A 15,394-nucleotide genomic window follows, 5' to 3' on the forward strand; every position below is an offset into this window, starting at 1 on the left:
ACCTTGTCTCATCGCGCACTAGCGACTCCTGTGGTGGGCCGGACGCAGTGCACGCTGACCAGGTCGCCAGGTGTACGGTGTTTCCTCCCGACTGGCTTCTGGGTTGGATGGGCATTGTGTCAAGAAGCAGTGCGGCTTGGTTGGGTTGTGTTTCGGAGGACGCATGGCTCTCGACCTTTGCCTCTTCCGAGTCCGTACGGGAGTTGCAGCGATGAGACAAGACTGTAACTATTACCAATTAGATACCACGAAATTGGGGAGAAAAAAGGGGTAAAATAAAAATGTTAAAAAAAGAGAACACGTGGTCATCCCTACTGCCTCTGATCTGGTGGACTCACTAAACAGAGGTCATCCCCTGCCTCTGATCTGGTGGACTCACTAAACACAAATGCATCTTTTGGAAATGATGTCTGAGTGTGGGAGTGCACCCCTGACTATCCATGCATTTTAAAAACAAGACAATGGTGCCATCTGCTTTGCTTAAAAGAAGGAATTTGAAATTATTTTACTTTTGAATATTTAAGTATATTTTAGCAGTTACATTTACTTTTGATAAATACGTATATTTAAAACCAAATACTTTTAGACTTTTACTCAAGTAGTATTTTACTGGGTTACTTTTACTTGAGTAACTTTCTATTAAGGTATCTATAATTTTATTCAAGTATGACAATTGGGTACTTTTCCCACCACTGGGGAGGAGAGAGGCTATCGCCTGACTAAATGACAGCAACTTGGACAGCTAAGATTGAACTGACATAACTAATGTCGTTTTTCACCTGAACTAGGAGACGGCCCATATTCATAAAACATCTCAGAGTAAGAGTGCTGGTCTAGGATCAGTTTTGCCTTTTAACAAAATAAAGAATAAGACAGGGGATACCTGATCTTAGATCAGTACTCCTTCTCTGAGACACTTTATGATTACACCAGTTTTGTCATCACAAGGGACCTGATGTCCAGGTCTCAGACTAGATGCTTTTTGTAACTGTATATCATTCAAGGACAAGGGTCAGTCAAGCCTACCTTTCTTTGGTGTTTTAAAGAACTGGTGAACCCAGAATAGAACGATGAGCAGTAAGGCCTCTCCCACCTGGAACACTATGTAGACTATAGGGAAGAGGTAGAGCGGACCAATCACATCGGGAGGGAACGCCACCTTCAAAATGGCGGAACACAGCTGGATGTTCTGACATCCCGTCTCCATGGCGATGGTCCTCTGCCCCCTGAGGAAAGAAGGAAGGATGTCCAAATAAGGAATAATTGATTGACATTGAATTCTAACTGAAGTATATGAGTTTCTTTCCTCCAAGCATTTAGCATTAGAAATGTACTGAGCTGGAATATACTTTTACTAGAGGAATATGAAGATACGTAGTTTTTTTTACTATAGAAAAACTTCACATGCAATCTATCAACATAATTCTAATCTTGATCTTCACCATCATTGTAATCCTCATCCTAATCTTAATATCATATTTTACCTTCAATATCATCCTCAACATCATCCGCATCACCATGACTTACGATCCGTTGAGTCTGAACAGGTATAAAAGGACGTATCCGAAAGTGTAGCCAATGAGAGGCATGAGGGCAGCAGTTGCCATTAGTTGAGGGGACAGGACGGTCAGCATCACATTCATTCTTCCTCTGGTCACGCTGGCCAATAGGCCGATCCCTACCATGGATATCAACAGGAGGGACAGACCAATCTGAAGAGCAGGAGGATAGTCAGCCGTGTACTGTATATTATTATACATTTACCCTGGGCTGTCTAAAACAACCTGTATCTGTATGTTCTGAATGTTTTGAACTTTTACAATGAGACCCTTTAGCAGATTTGTGTTTTTCAACAAGATTGTAAATCTAACTGTAAACCTAACTGTACCCCAGTAGAAGATATTACTCAAAAGCTAGCCTCGAAGCTAACCAGGCTTCCCTAAAACGGGAAGGGAGTTTCCCTAAAACTCCTCCAAGGAAGGTGTGACAACGACATGATTTTGGAGGTATGGAAATGCGAGACTACCCAAAAGCTGACCATTATATCGGTCATACCTTGGTAATGGTCTTGGAGTACTGCGGCCTGTAGTAGTTGATGAGGATGCCGATGCCGCAGGGGAACAGAGTCATGACCAGGGCCAGAGTGATGCCAGCGTAGGGAACAGCACTCTCCAGGTTGGAGAAGCCCTGGCAGTACAGGTAGAGGAGCAGTGGCATCATACCCAGGGCTAGGAATGTAGAGCTGGTAGTCATCACAATACTGAGAAGGAAGAGAGGGAGAAAGAGAGAGAAGGGATGGAGCGAGAGACAGAGTGGGGGGATAGAAAGGAGGATAGGGAAGGAGGGGGGATGGATGGATGGAGAGAGAGAGTGTGAGGGGGGTAGAAAGAATGAGAGGGAGAGAGAGAGAGGGAGGGATGGATGGATGGAGAGAGGGAGGGGGAGATACAGAAAGAAAGGGAAGGAGAGAGGGGGAGAGAGAGAGAGGAGGAGGCAAAGGGGGAGGGAGGGAGGGAGGGAGGGAGGGAGGGAGGGAGGGAGGGAGGGAGGGAGGGAGGGAGGGAGGGAGGGAGAGAGGGAGGGGGAGGATAGAGGGGAGAGAGAGAGGGAAGGAAGCAGAGGGGGAGGGAGAGAGAGAGGGAGGGAAGCAGGGAGGGAGGGAGGGAGGGAGGGAGGGAGGGAGGGAGGGAGGGAGGGAGGGAGGGAGGGAGGGAGGGAGGGGAGGGAGGGAGGGAGGAGGGGAGAGAGAGAAGGAGGGAGAGAGAGAGGGAGGGATGGATGGGGAGAGAGAGAAGGAGGGAGAGAGAGAGGGAGGGATGGATGGATGGAGAGAGGGAGGGGGAGATAGAGAGAGAAAGGGAAGGAGAGAGGGGGAGAGAGAGAGAGAGAGAGAGAGAGGAGGAGGCAAGGGGGAGAGAGAGAAGGAGGGAGGGAGGGATGGATGGATGGATGGATGGAGAGAGGGAGGGGGAGATAGAGAGAGAAAGGGAAGGAGAGAGGGGGAGAGAGAGAGAGAGAGAGAGAGGAGGAGGCAAAGGGGGAGAGAGAGAAGGAGGGAGGGAGGGATGGATGGATGGATGGAGAGAGGGAGGGGGAGATAGAGAGAGAAAGGGAAGGAGAGAGGGAGAGAAAGAGGAGGAGGCAAAGGGGGAGAGAGAGGGAGAAAGAGAGAGAGAGGGGGGGGGGAGATTTTTATTTGTATTTATTTCACCTTTATTTAACCACGTAGGCTAGTTGAGAACAAGTTCTCATTTGCAACTGCGACCTGGCCAAGATAAAGCATAGTAATTTGACACATACAACAACACAGAGTTACACATGGAATAAACAAAACATACAGTCAATAATACAGTAGAACAAAAGAAAACAAAAATTCTATATACAGTGAGTGCAAATGAGGTAAGTTAAGACAATAAATAGGCCATGGTGACGAAGTAATTACAATATAGCAATTAAACACTGCAATGGTAGATGTGCAGAAGATGAATATGCAAGTAGAGATACTGGGGTGCAAAGGAGCAAGATAAATAAATAAATACAGTATGGGGATGAGGTAGGTAGATAGATGGGCTATTTACAGATGGGCTATGTACAGGTGCGGTGATCTGTGAGCTGCTCTGACAGCTGGTGCTTAAAGCTAGTGAGGGAGATATGAGTCTCCAGCTTCAGAGATTTTTGCAGGGGAGGAGGGGGAGAGGGAGAGGGAGAGATAGGGAGAGGGAGAGTGAATGAGGGAGAGAGAGAGAGGAGGCAGGGAGAGAGAAAGAGAGAGAGAGAAGAGGCAGGGAGAGAGAGACGGCAGGGAGAGAGAGAGAGAGATAGGCATGTGTATAAACAGCAGGCTTAGTTACATATATGTGTATTTCCATTCTTCCTCACCTGGCGAACGTGCTGTTATGGTATCAGAACCACGCTCATCGTTACACATTGACAGAACATGGAACAACACATAGCTGTGACCGTGAAATCACAACTCTGACATTTCTCTATTGGGTCAATGCCAAGCGGCCAGTCATCTCAATAGATGGGTTAGCTGACAATGTCAGGAAAACTAAGCGCAAGTTTCAAAGGGGCAGAAGTCCATGTATTGTGATTCTGGATGGCCAGAGACCTAGCAACAATGACATTTCAGCTCCTTGTATCTTGATACCATGTCTTGTTTTGAGGTGTTTTGAATAATGGCATTTCTAATCCTAATATGGTAGTACATTCGCTAGTTAGTGTAACGGTCGTTGTAGTGAATGGACCAAGGCGCAGCGGGTTGAGTGCTCATTAACTTTTATTGAACACTAAACAAAAACCCGAACGACAGCTAGACAGTTTTGCAGGCTACACATACAGCAATGCAAAAATCAACTTCCCACAAAAGACAGGTGGAGAAAGGGCTACCTAAGTATGGCTCCCAATCAGCGACAACGATGTACAGCTGTCCCTGATTGAGAGCCATACCAGGCCAACACAAAGAAATACACAACATAGAATGGAACATAGAAATAGAAAATATAGAACATACAACTAAACCCCGAAACACACAAAACAAACACACCCCTGCCACGTCCTGACCAAACTACAATACCAAAAGGACCCCTTTACTGGTCAGGATGTGACAGTTAGCTAACCAACAACTGTAACAATGTATTTTCTGAGACTCATTGTGCAAATGTTATGTTTTCAATAAACATTTGGAGACTAACTAAAGTCAGCAATCTAAGCCAACCCCATTTGTTTTGTCCCATACTTCTGCAAGCGTCTGTTTTGTTGCTAAACAACCAACCCGTCTATACTGTCATTCCGGTTGTTCTGTTATCTACTTTGTCTTTTTCTGTGGATAATGTTATGCTTCAAAAAATACAGTAAGAAAAATATCTGAAATCTGAATCTATTTGACCTATAACCTGGACAGACAGCGCTCGTGTATATGTCATCTCTGCACACATAAACAAGAGACTAGTGTGAGTAAAATATTTGGCAGTTGGCATCATTAATAATTAACAGTAGGCAAGTCCTTGAGACAGTCAGAGACAGAGTGTTTTTTCAGATGATACCTACAGGGGTAGTTAGAGGAGGAATGTCTCCTCTGTATCTCTAGGCATCATGTCCTAATGGAGGTTTCCAGGTACTTTGTAAAACTGAAGGGGTTAATGACTGACCAGGTGGTTAAAAGTAGCGTGAAAGGTGTGACGCGGTATCTGATGACGTTGATTAATATCTATGATAATTATGTTGAGGTCTTGGTAGTGTCCAATAGAGGAGTTAGTGATCTGCCGGTTCAAACTAAAACATGGGATGGATGGGGTGTCTGATGGTGGAATTCATTCATATAATAGTTTTATGATCTGGGTCAGGGATCATCAACTAGATTCAGCCACAGACTATTTTTTCTTAAGCGGATGGCCAGGAGGCCGGAACAAAAAATAAGACACCAATAAGAAGAAGTCCAAATTTGTGAATTTTTGGTTCCAACTGCTGTGTCTTTGTGAGATGCAGAGTAGGTGAACGGATGATCTTTGCATGTGTGGTTCCCACCGTGAAGCATGGAGGAGGAGGAGGTGTGATGGTGTGGGAGTGCTTTGCTTGTGACACTGTCAGCATGGCTACCACAGCATTCTGCAGCGATATGCCTTCCCATCTGGTTTGCACTTAGTGGGACTGTCATTTGTTTTTCAACAGAACAATGATCCAACACACCTCCAGGCTGTGTAAGGGCTATTTGACCAAGAAGGAGAGTGATGGTGTGCTGCATTCAATGACCTGGCCTCCACAATCACCCAAACTCAACCCATTTGAGATGGTTTGGGATGACTTGGACCGCAGAGTGAAGGAAAAGCAGCCAACAAGTGCTCAACATATGTGGGAACTCCTTCAAGACGGTTGGAAAACCATTCCTCATGAAGCTGGTTGAGAGGATGCCAAGAGTGTGCAAAGCTGTCATCAAGGGAAAGGGTGGCTACTTCGAAGAACCTCAAATATTAAATATTTTAGATTTCTTTAACACTTTTTTGGTTACTACATGATTTCATGGGTGTTATTTTATAGTTCAAATGTCTTCACTATTATTCTACAATGAAGAAAAACCCTTGAATGAGTAGGTGTGTCCAAACTTTTGACTGGTACTGTATATACAGTATATATACTGGGGATGCATAAAACCACCCATGAGCCAAATTCGGCCCATAGGCCGCCAATTGGGGGACCTTGATCTAGGTCGATGTAAGCCAGTTCATTAAGCTGTAATAACAGGATAATTACCAAGGCATGAATGTAGATCTGAGAACAGGATAATTACCAAGGCATGAATGTAGATCAGAGAACAGGGTGACTACCAAGGCATGAATGTAGTTCTGAGAACAGGGTGATTACCAAGGGTTTTCAAATGATCAATTATCCTTTTAAAATTATAAACTTGGATTAGCTAACACAACGTGCCATGGGAATACAAGAGTGATGGTTGCTGACAATAGGCCTCTGTACGCCTATGTAGATATTCCATAAAAAATCTGCCGTTTCCAGCTACAATAGTAATTTACAACATTAACAATGTCTACACTATATTTCTGATCAATTTGATGTTATTTTAATGGACACATTTTTTTGCTTTTCTTTCAAAAACAAGGACATTTCTAAGTGACCCCAAACCTTTGAATGGTAGCGTATGTAAAATGAGTTGTAGTTACCAGGAATATGTCAAATTTGGGGAACAGTCAGTGACTGATGAGACCAGTCTTTAGGGTGGAGACCCAGTCAGAAACAAGATGATTTTCACCTGAACGTTAATGCCACACTGTGATAATGGGGAAATTTGGAGGAGAATAGATCAAAGTGTATAGAGGTTCATGAGAATAGTTAAGAATGTTGTCTACCTGAGGTTCACGTCTCCCTTCAGTGCCAGGGCCAGTATATTGGAGACGTTTCCCCCTGGACAGCATCCACAGATCAGCACTGCTACAGCCTCCATCGGCCCCAGCTGTAACACCTGAAGACACAGGACAGGACAGGACATTCCTGAAGGCCTGGGAACTAGACTGTAGAATGCCAAGACAGCTATGGAAACTACTAACCTGAGCCAATGACAAATATTAACCTGAGTCAATGAGAAATAGTAGCCTGTGTCACATCTTCCGCCAAAGTCGGTCCCTCTCCTTGTTCGGGCGGCGTACAGCGGTCGATGTCACCGGTCTTCTAGCCATTGCCGCTCCACCTTTCATTTTCCATTTGTTTTGTCTTGTTTTCCCGCACACCTGGTTCACATTCCCTCATCAGACTAAATGTATATTACCCTCTGTTTCCCCCATGTCAGTGTGAGGAACTGTTCTTGTGTAGGGTGTTACACTACAGGCTGGCTTGCGCTAAGTTTGTTTCATACCTAGGTTTGTTTGTTTTGTTTAATCCAGTTCATGTTACCGTGGTTGTGCTTTGTGCTGCCTCACCTGTGCCTTTGGGCCAGGGTGTATATTAAAGTTCTCCTGTTATCACCCATCTCTGCTCTCCTGCGCCTGACTTCCCGGCAACCAGTCACTCACCCCGTTACAGCCTGAGCCAATGAGAAATACTAACCTTAGCCAATGAGAAAAACTAACCTTAGCCAATGAGAAAAACTAACCTTAGCCAATGAGAAAAACTAACCTTAGCCAATGAGAAAAACTAACCTTAGCCAATGAGAAAAACTAACCTTAGCCAATGAGAAAAACTAACCTTAGCCAATGAGAAATACTAACCTTGTCACATGCGTCGAAATGATTGGACCACGGCGCAGCGTATTGAGTGCTCATCTTCCTTTTATTATGAGAGAACACTTAAACAAAATAAACAAATGCCAAACAACAGTTCCGTAAGGACAACGACTATACGAAAAACAACCACCCACAAAACCCAAAGGAAAACAGGCTGCCTAAGTATGGCTTCCAATCAGACAACGAAAGACACCTGCCTCTGATTGGAAACCATACTCGGCCAAACCTGGAAAACGAAACATAGAAAATGAAAACTAGAATACATTCCCCTGGAAACAAACAAACCCCAAAACACACAAAACAACACCCCTGCCACGCCCTGACCATTCTACTATGGCAAATGACCCTTTTCACTGGTCAGGACGTGACAAACCTTAGCCAATGAGAAAAACTAACCTTAGCCAATGAGAAATACTAACCTTAGCCAATGAGAAATACTAACCTTAGCCAATGAGAAATACTAACCTTAGCCAATGAAAAGGCAGTGAGGGGCATTACTCCGAACTGGGCCACCGCTGCGATGGCTACTCCTTTAGGTTTCAGGATGTGGGTCTATAGAAATAGATTAATAACAATATTAAATGTTATGAATATAATATTTCATTTGTATACATTTCATAAACCTTAAAACTGCTTTAATCACAAAAAACATCAAAGAAAGAAGATGAAATTAACCCCCAAAAGTCTGAAACAACCAGAAACTAGATATGAACACCATCATGAGAATCACCTTGATCTTGGACACCTCCATGGTACAGCCCAGTGAAACCATGGTGATGAAGAGGACCACTATGGTGGTGAAGCTGATGATCTGGTCTATTATGGGTGGCAGGGGGGGGGGAGTGGGTTGGGGTGATGTTGAACAGTAAACTGTCATTGGACGCCAGGTACTGATAAGAGAACACCCCCATGGCGGTGTCAATGGTATCTTCCATTTGTATCTTCTTCTCTGGCTGGAGCCTTCGACAGAGAGAGATGTGGTGTTGATGGTATTCTCAATGAAATGATCAAATATACAGACAACAAATTCCAATGGCTATACTAAAACTCTTTAACATCATCCTTAGCTCTGGCATCTTCACCAATATTTGGAACCAAGGGCTGATCACCCCAATCCACAAAAGTGGAGACAAGTTTGACCCCAATAACTACCGTGGGATATGCGTCAACAGCAACCTTGGGAAAATCCTCTGCATTATCATTAACAGCAGACTCGTACATTTCCTCAGTAAAAACAATGTACTGAGCAAATGTCAAATTGGCTTTTTACCAAATTACCGTACAACAGACCATGTATTCACCCTGCACACCCTAATTGACAAACAAACAAACCAAAACAAAGGCAAAGTCTTCTCATGCATTGTTGATTTCAAAAAAGCTTTTGACTCAATTTGGCATGAGGATCTGCTATACAAATTGATGGAAAGTGGTGTTGGAGGAAAAACATACGACATTATAAAATCCATGTACACAAACAACAAGTGTGCGGTTAAAATAGGCAAAAAATAGGCATTTCTTCCCACAGGGCCGTGGGGTGAGACAGGGATGCAGCTTAAGCCACACCCTCTTCAACATATATATCAACGAATTGGCGAGGGCACTAGAAAAGTCTGCAGCACCCAGCCTCACCCTACTAGAATCTGAAGTCAAATGTCTACTGTTTGCTGATGATCTGCTGCTTCTGTCACCAACCAAGGAGGACCTACAGCAGCACCTAGATATTCTCCACAGATTCTGCCAGACCTGGGCCCTGACAGTAAATTTCAGTAAGACCAAAATAATGGTGTTCCAAAAAAAGTCTAATCGCCAGGACCACAAACACAAATTCCATCTAGACACCGTTGCCCTAGAGCACACAAAAACTATACATTCCTTGGCCTAAACATCAGCACCACAGGTAACTTCCACAAAGCTGTGAAATCTCTGAGAGACAAGGCAAAAAAGGGCTTTCTACGGCATCAACAGGAACATTCAATTTCACATCCCAATTGGGATCTGGCAAAAAAAGAATTGAAATCAGTTTTAGATCCCATTGCCCTTCATGGTTGTAAGGTCTGGGGTCAGCAAACCAACCAAGAATTCACAAAATGGGTCAAAGACCAAATTGAGACTGTATGCAGAATTCTGCAAAAACATCCTCCGTGTACAACGTAGAACACCAAATAATGCATGCAGAGCAGAATTAGGCCGATACCCACTAATTATCAAAATCCAGAAAAGAGACATTAAATTCTACAACCACCTAAAGGAAGCGATTCCCAAACCTTCCATAACAAAGCCATCACCTACAGACAGATGAACCTGGAGAAGAGTCCCCTAAGTAAGCTGGTCCTGGGGCTCTGTTCACAAACACAAACACACCCCACAGAGCCCCAGGACAGCAGCACAATTAGACCCAACCAAATCATGAGAAAACAAAAAGATAATTACTTGACACATTGGAAGGAATTAACAAAAAAACAGAGCAAACTAGAATGCTATTTGGCCCTAAACAGAGAGTAAACAGTGGCAGAATACCTGACCACTGTGACAGACCCAAACTTAAGGAAAGATTTGACTATGTACAGACTCAATGAGCATAGCCTTGCTATTGAGAAAGGCCGCCGTAGGCAGACATGGGTCTCAAGAGAAGACAGGCTATGTGCACACTGCCCACAAAATGAGGTGGAAACTGCGCTGCACTTCCTAACCTCCTGCCAAATGTATGACCATATTAGAGACCCATATTTCCCTCAGATTACACAGATCCACAAAGAATTCGAAAACAAACCCAATTTTGATAAACTCCCATATCTACTGGGTGAAATACCACAGTGTGCCATCACAGCAGCAAGATTTGTGACCTGTTGACACAAGAAAAGGGCAACCAGTGAAGAACAAACACTATTGTAAATACAACCCATATTTATGCTTATTTATTTTCCCTTGTGTACTTTAACCATTTGTGCATTGTTACAACACTGTATATATACATAATATGACATTTGTAATGTCTTTATTCTTTTGAAACTTCTGTATGTGTAATGTTTACTGTTCATTTTTATTGTTTATTTCACTTTTGTATATTATCTACCTCACTTGCTTTGGCAATGTTAACACATGTTTCCCATGCCAATAAAGACCAATGTTAACACATGTTTCCCATGCCATTAAAATCCCTTGAATTGAATTGAATTGAGAGAAGGGGGGGGTTCAGTCTATTTGGCAAAAATCCTTCAAATTCTAGTCCTTTGGTCCTTAAAATACTATTGACTAAACCATTGTTTGCAGCATACTAGTCTAGCCTGTCTTGTAAATATACAATTTAAGATTTACAGCAGTTAATACTCACATTCTGTATCTCACTATCTCCTAGCTAATGATCTCTGTTTTTGAATGCTGTTTGTTGCTTCTGCATGAGTTATGCAGTCAGTGTAATGTCTTGATCTTAATCTCTGTGACATTCAGAGACAGTAGCGCCTTTTGCCTTTGCTTTCCCACCTCAAAGCATTACACCCCTTTGGCTTTGATGCCAAGCTGCTCACCTCATCTCTCTCTATATCTCAGCCACATCTTCCCTTCCACTGCTGTGAGTGATGTTTCTTAGTATGCTGCCTGTAGACTGTGTTCACATACTGTTTAAACACACAATAACTACATACCACAACCCTCCTCCCTCTATTACTAGTAGTCAACAAGAATTTTCATGTAGAATTGGTATTTGAATACTATGGAAAACTTTAAAAGGGATGCACACACACACACACACACACACACACACACACCACACACACACACACACACACACACACACACACACACACACACACACACACACACACACACACAACATCTTGTGCAGGTGTGTTGAAGTGTCAAACATTATTCAACTGTTAAAGCAAGAAGATCTTCCTTTACAAGGGAGCAGTCGGTAGGAGCTGTCTTCTTTTGAATGTATAGAAACTACCATATTGTAATCCCTTAATTAAAATCAGTGCACTATATAAAGAATAGGGTGTTATTTGGGATACAGCCTAGGGCACCTGTCTCGTTGTATGAGTCTCTTTGCAGTTCTGAAGCAGTCTTCTAGTGGATTATCTAGACACATCCAACAGCATCAGACATGACACTAAACCCTGACTGCTTTCTCCTCTGAAAATGGAGTGAAACTATGAGCTGAAGTGAGAGTGTGTGTCACGACTTCCACCGAAGTTGTTCCCTCTCCTTGTGTTCGGCGGTCGACGTCACCGACCTTCTAGCCATCGCTGATCCATGAATCATTTTCCATTGGTTTTGTCTTGTCTTCCATCACACCTGGTTCCAATCCCATCAATTACATGTTGTGTATTTAACCCTCTGTTTCCCCTCATGTCCTTGTCGGAGATTGTTTATTGTAAGTGTTTGTGTACGTCTGTACTGGTGTGCGTCGGGTTATGTTTACCCATTGATTTTTATTGTTATGTTTTCCGGTGGGGTTTTTGTAATAAACTGCGCCGTTGGAAACACAGTTATTTCTCTCCTGCGTCTGACTTCTCTGCCTCCAGTTAAACACCCTTACAGTGTGAGTCAACTAATATAGCATTTTTCACAATCAACACCAATATTTAGGTACTGGCCTTCTTACCTTCTAGGTGTATGTCCCTCTTCCCTTCACACTGTCTGCATTCGGTCGGTGTTGTCAAATGAAGTCCTTGTGTGATGTGTGTGTGTGACCTTATTGCAGCTGTATACAGGCAATGAGATCTGCCACATAAAAACCCAGAAGTGCTGTGTTATGTCAGTATGAACTACTAGGTCACCATAGACAACGTAACTATTGACTCTGTATTCATGTATAATTACTGTCCAGTGTTCGGTAAGGTTTCTCACATGCTGTCTTACACACCGTAATAAACCAGAAGCAGAGAAATGACATTAATGCCTCTGAGCTGAGTGTCCATTAGCGCCATCTACTGTTTCCTTGAGGTACCCAGATTGAAGACGACAAAGAGACGCAAACAGTGATTGATCAATATTCAGCACTGGACTGCAGCTGTTTCAATCTTTTATTCAATGACACCTTGAAGATTCATTAAAACATATACAACTAGGGTTCTCAAACAAGTTTTTTTAAATTGAGCTATTCACAGGATTTGCTTTGATTTAATGTTTTTTTTTTTTATCTACTAAATATGTGTATGTGACCAATAAAATTTGATTTGATTTGAATGACAAATACAAAAACAGAAATACCTTATTTACATAAGTATTCAGACCCTTTGCTATGAGACTCCGTGCATCGGCAAGACAGAACAGCTGCCTCTGCTAAGGCAAGTCTCGAGATTTTGCTCGCCTGAGGTAGAGTATCTCATGGTAAAACTGCAGATCATACTATTTACCAAGGGAGTTTTCATCAATATTTTTCGTAGCTGTCTATTTACCACCAAAAACAAAGTGCCGGCACCTAAGACCACACTCAACCAGCTGTATAAAGCCATAAGCAAACAAGAAAATGCTCATCCAGAGGCGGCGCTCCTAGGGCCGGGGACTTTAATGCAGGGAAACTTAAATCCGTTTCACCTAATTTCTACCAGCATGTCACATGTGCAACCAGAGGGGAAAAAAACTCTAGACCACCTTTACTCCACACACAGAGACGGTTACAAAGCTCTCTCTCGCCCTCCATTTGGCAAATCTGACCATAATTATATCCTCCTGATTCCTGCTTACAATAAAAACTAAAGCAGGAAGTACCAGTGACTCGCTCAATACGGAAGTGGTCAGATGACACAGATGCTAAGCTACAGGACTGTATTGCTAGCACAGACTGGAATATGTTCCGGGACTCATCCGATGGCATTGAGGAGTATACCACATCAGACACGGGCTTCATCAAAAAGTGCATCGATGAAGTTGTCCCCACGGTGACCGTACGTGCGTATCTCAACCAGAAGCCATGGATTAAAGGCAACATCCGCACTGAGCTAAAGGGTAGAGCTGCCACTTTCAAGGAGCGGGACTCAAACCCAGACGCTTATCAGAAATCCTGCTATGCCCTCAGACGATCCATCCAACAGGCAAAGCGTCAATACAGGACTAAGATTGAATCCTACTACACCGGCTCCGACTCTCGTCGGATGTGGCAGGGCTTGTAAACTATTACGGACTACTAAGGGAAGCCCAGACGTGAGCTGCTGAGTGACACAAGCCTACCAGACAAGCTAAATGACTTCTATGCGTGCTTTGAGGCAAGCAACACTGCAACATGCATGAGAGCACCAGCTGTCCGGACGACTGTGTGATCACGCTCTCCATTGCCGATGTGAGTAAAACCTTAAAACAGGTCAACATTCAGACAGATTACCAGGAGGTGTACTCCGAGCAGACGCTGACCAACTGGCGAGTGTCTTCACTGACATTTTCAACCTTTCCCTGACTAAGTCTGTAATACCTACATGTTTCAAGCAGACCACCATAGTCACTCTGCCCAAGAACACCAAGGTAACCTGCCTAAATGACTACCAACCCATAGCACTCACGTCTGTAGCCATGAAGTGCTTTGAAAGCCTTGCCATGGCTCACATCAAAACCATCATCCCAGAAACTCTAGACCCACTCCAATTTGCATACCGCCCCAACAGATCCACAGATGATGCAATCTCTATTGCACTCAACACTGCCCTTTCCCACCTGGACAAAAGGAACACCTACGTGAGAATGATGTTCATTGACTTTTATTATGACACGTCGACTATTTCTCTCTATACCATTTGTATTTCATATACCTTTGACTATTGGATGTTCTTATAAGCACTTTAGCATCGCCAGCCTAATCTCGGGAGTTGATAGGCTTGAAGTCATAAACAGCACTGTGCTTCAAGCATTGCTAAGAGCTGCTGGCAAACGCAGTAAACAAGTAAAGTGCTGTTTGAATGAATGCTTACGAGCCTGCTCCTGCTTACCACCGCTCAGTCAGACTGCTCTATCAAATATCAAATCATAGACTTAATTATCATATAATAACACACAGAAACTATCATTTCGAAAATAGTGAAATACGGAACCGTTCCGTATTTTATTGAACGGATGACAAACCTAAGTCTAAATATTGCTGTTACATTTCACAACCTTCAATGTTTTGTCATAATTATGTGTCACATTTGTCGTAAAGATGGGACCAAGGCGCAGCGGGAATGTGTATGCTCATCTTCTTGTTTATTGTGAAGAAAACAAAACAAAAACAGTCCTGTGAGACATACAGCTACACATGGAAGAACTACCCACAAAAACCCATGAAAAAACACCCCTACTAAATAGGACCTTCAATTAGAGGCAACGAGAAACAGCTGCCTCCAATTGAAGGTCAAACCAATAAACTAAGCATAGAAATAGATAAACTAGACACAGACATAGAAATAGACTAACATAGAACATTGGCCAACAGACCCCGAAACACATTAACCTGTTTAGGATGGGGGCAGTATTTTCACGGCCGGATAAAAAACGTACCCGATTTAATCTGGTTATTACTCCTGCCCAGAAACTAGAATATGCATATAATTGTTTGATTTGGATGGAAAACACCCTAAAGTTCCTAAAACTGTTTGAATGGTGTCTGTGAGTATAACAGAACTCATATGGCAGGCCAAAACCTGAGAAGATTCTATACAGGAAGTGCCCTCTCTGACCATTTCTTGGCCTTCTAT

The 15,394-nt window shown here is 43.2% G+C and overlaps 1 protein-coding gene across 1 annotated transcript; it reads right to left on the reverse strand.

The window, feature by feature from the left end:
- Positions 1–619: 619 nt before the first annotated feature.
- On the reverse strand, positions 620–8,672 carry LOC106608191 (hepatic sodium/bile acid cotransporter). The gene is made up of 6 exons (XM_014205990.3): positions 8,461–8,672; positions 8,196–8,282; positions 6,861–6,973; positions 2,056–2,260; positions 1,528–1,712; positions 620–1,226 (listed from the first exon to the last, which is right to left on the reverse strand). Exons 1-6 carry the CDS (start codon positions 8,605–8,607, stop codon positions 1,013–1,015), a joined length of 951 nt encoding a protein of 316 aa, XP_014061465.2. The 5' UTR covers positions 8,608–8,672; the 3' UTR covers positions 620–1,012.
- Between the last annotated feature and the right edge of the window lie 6,722 nt (positions 8,673–15,394).

Source organism: Salmo salar, chromosome 06 (genome assembly GCF_965601325.2).
Source record: "Salmo salar chromosome 06, fSalSal1, whole genome shotgun sequence".
Taxonomy (NCBI): domain Eukaryota; kingdom Metazoa; phylum Chordata; class Actinopteri; order Salmoniformes; family Salmonidae; genus Salmo; species Salmo salar.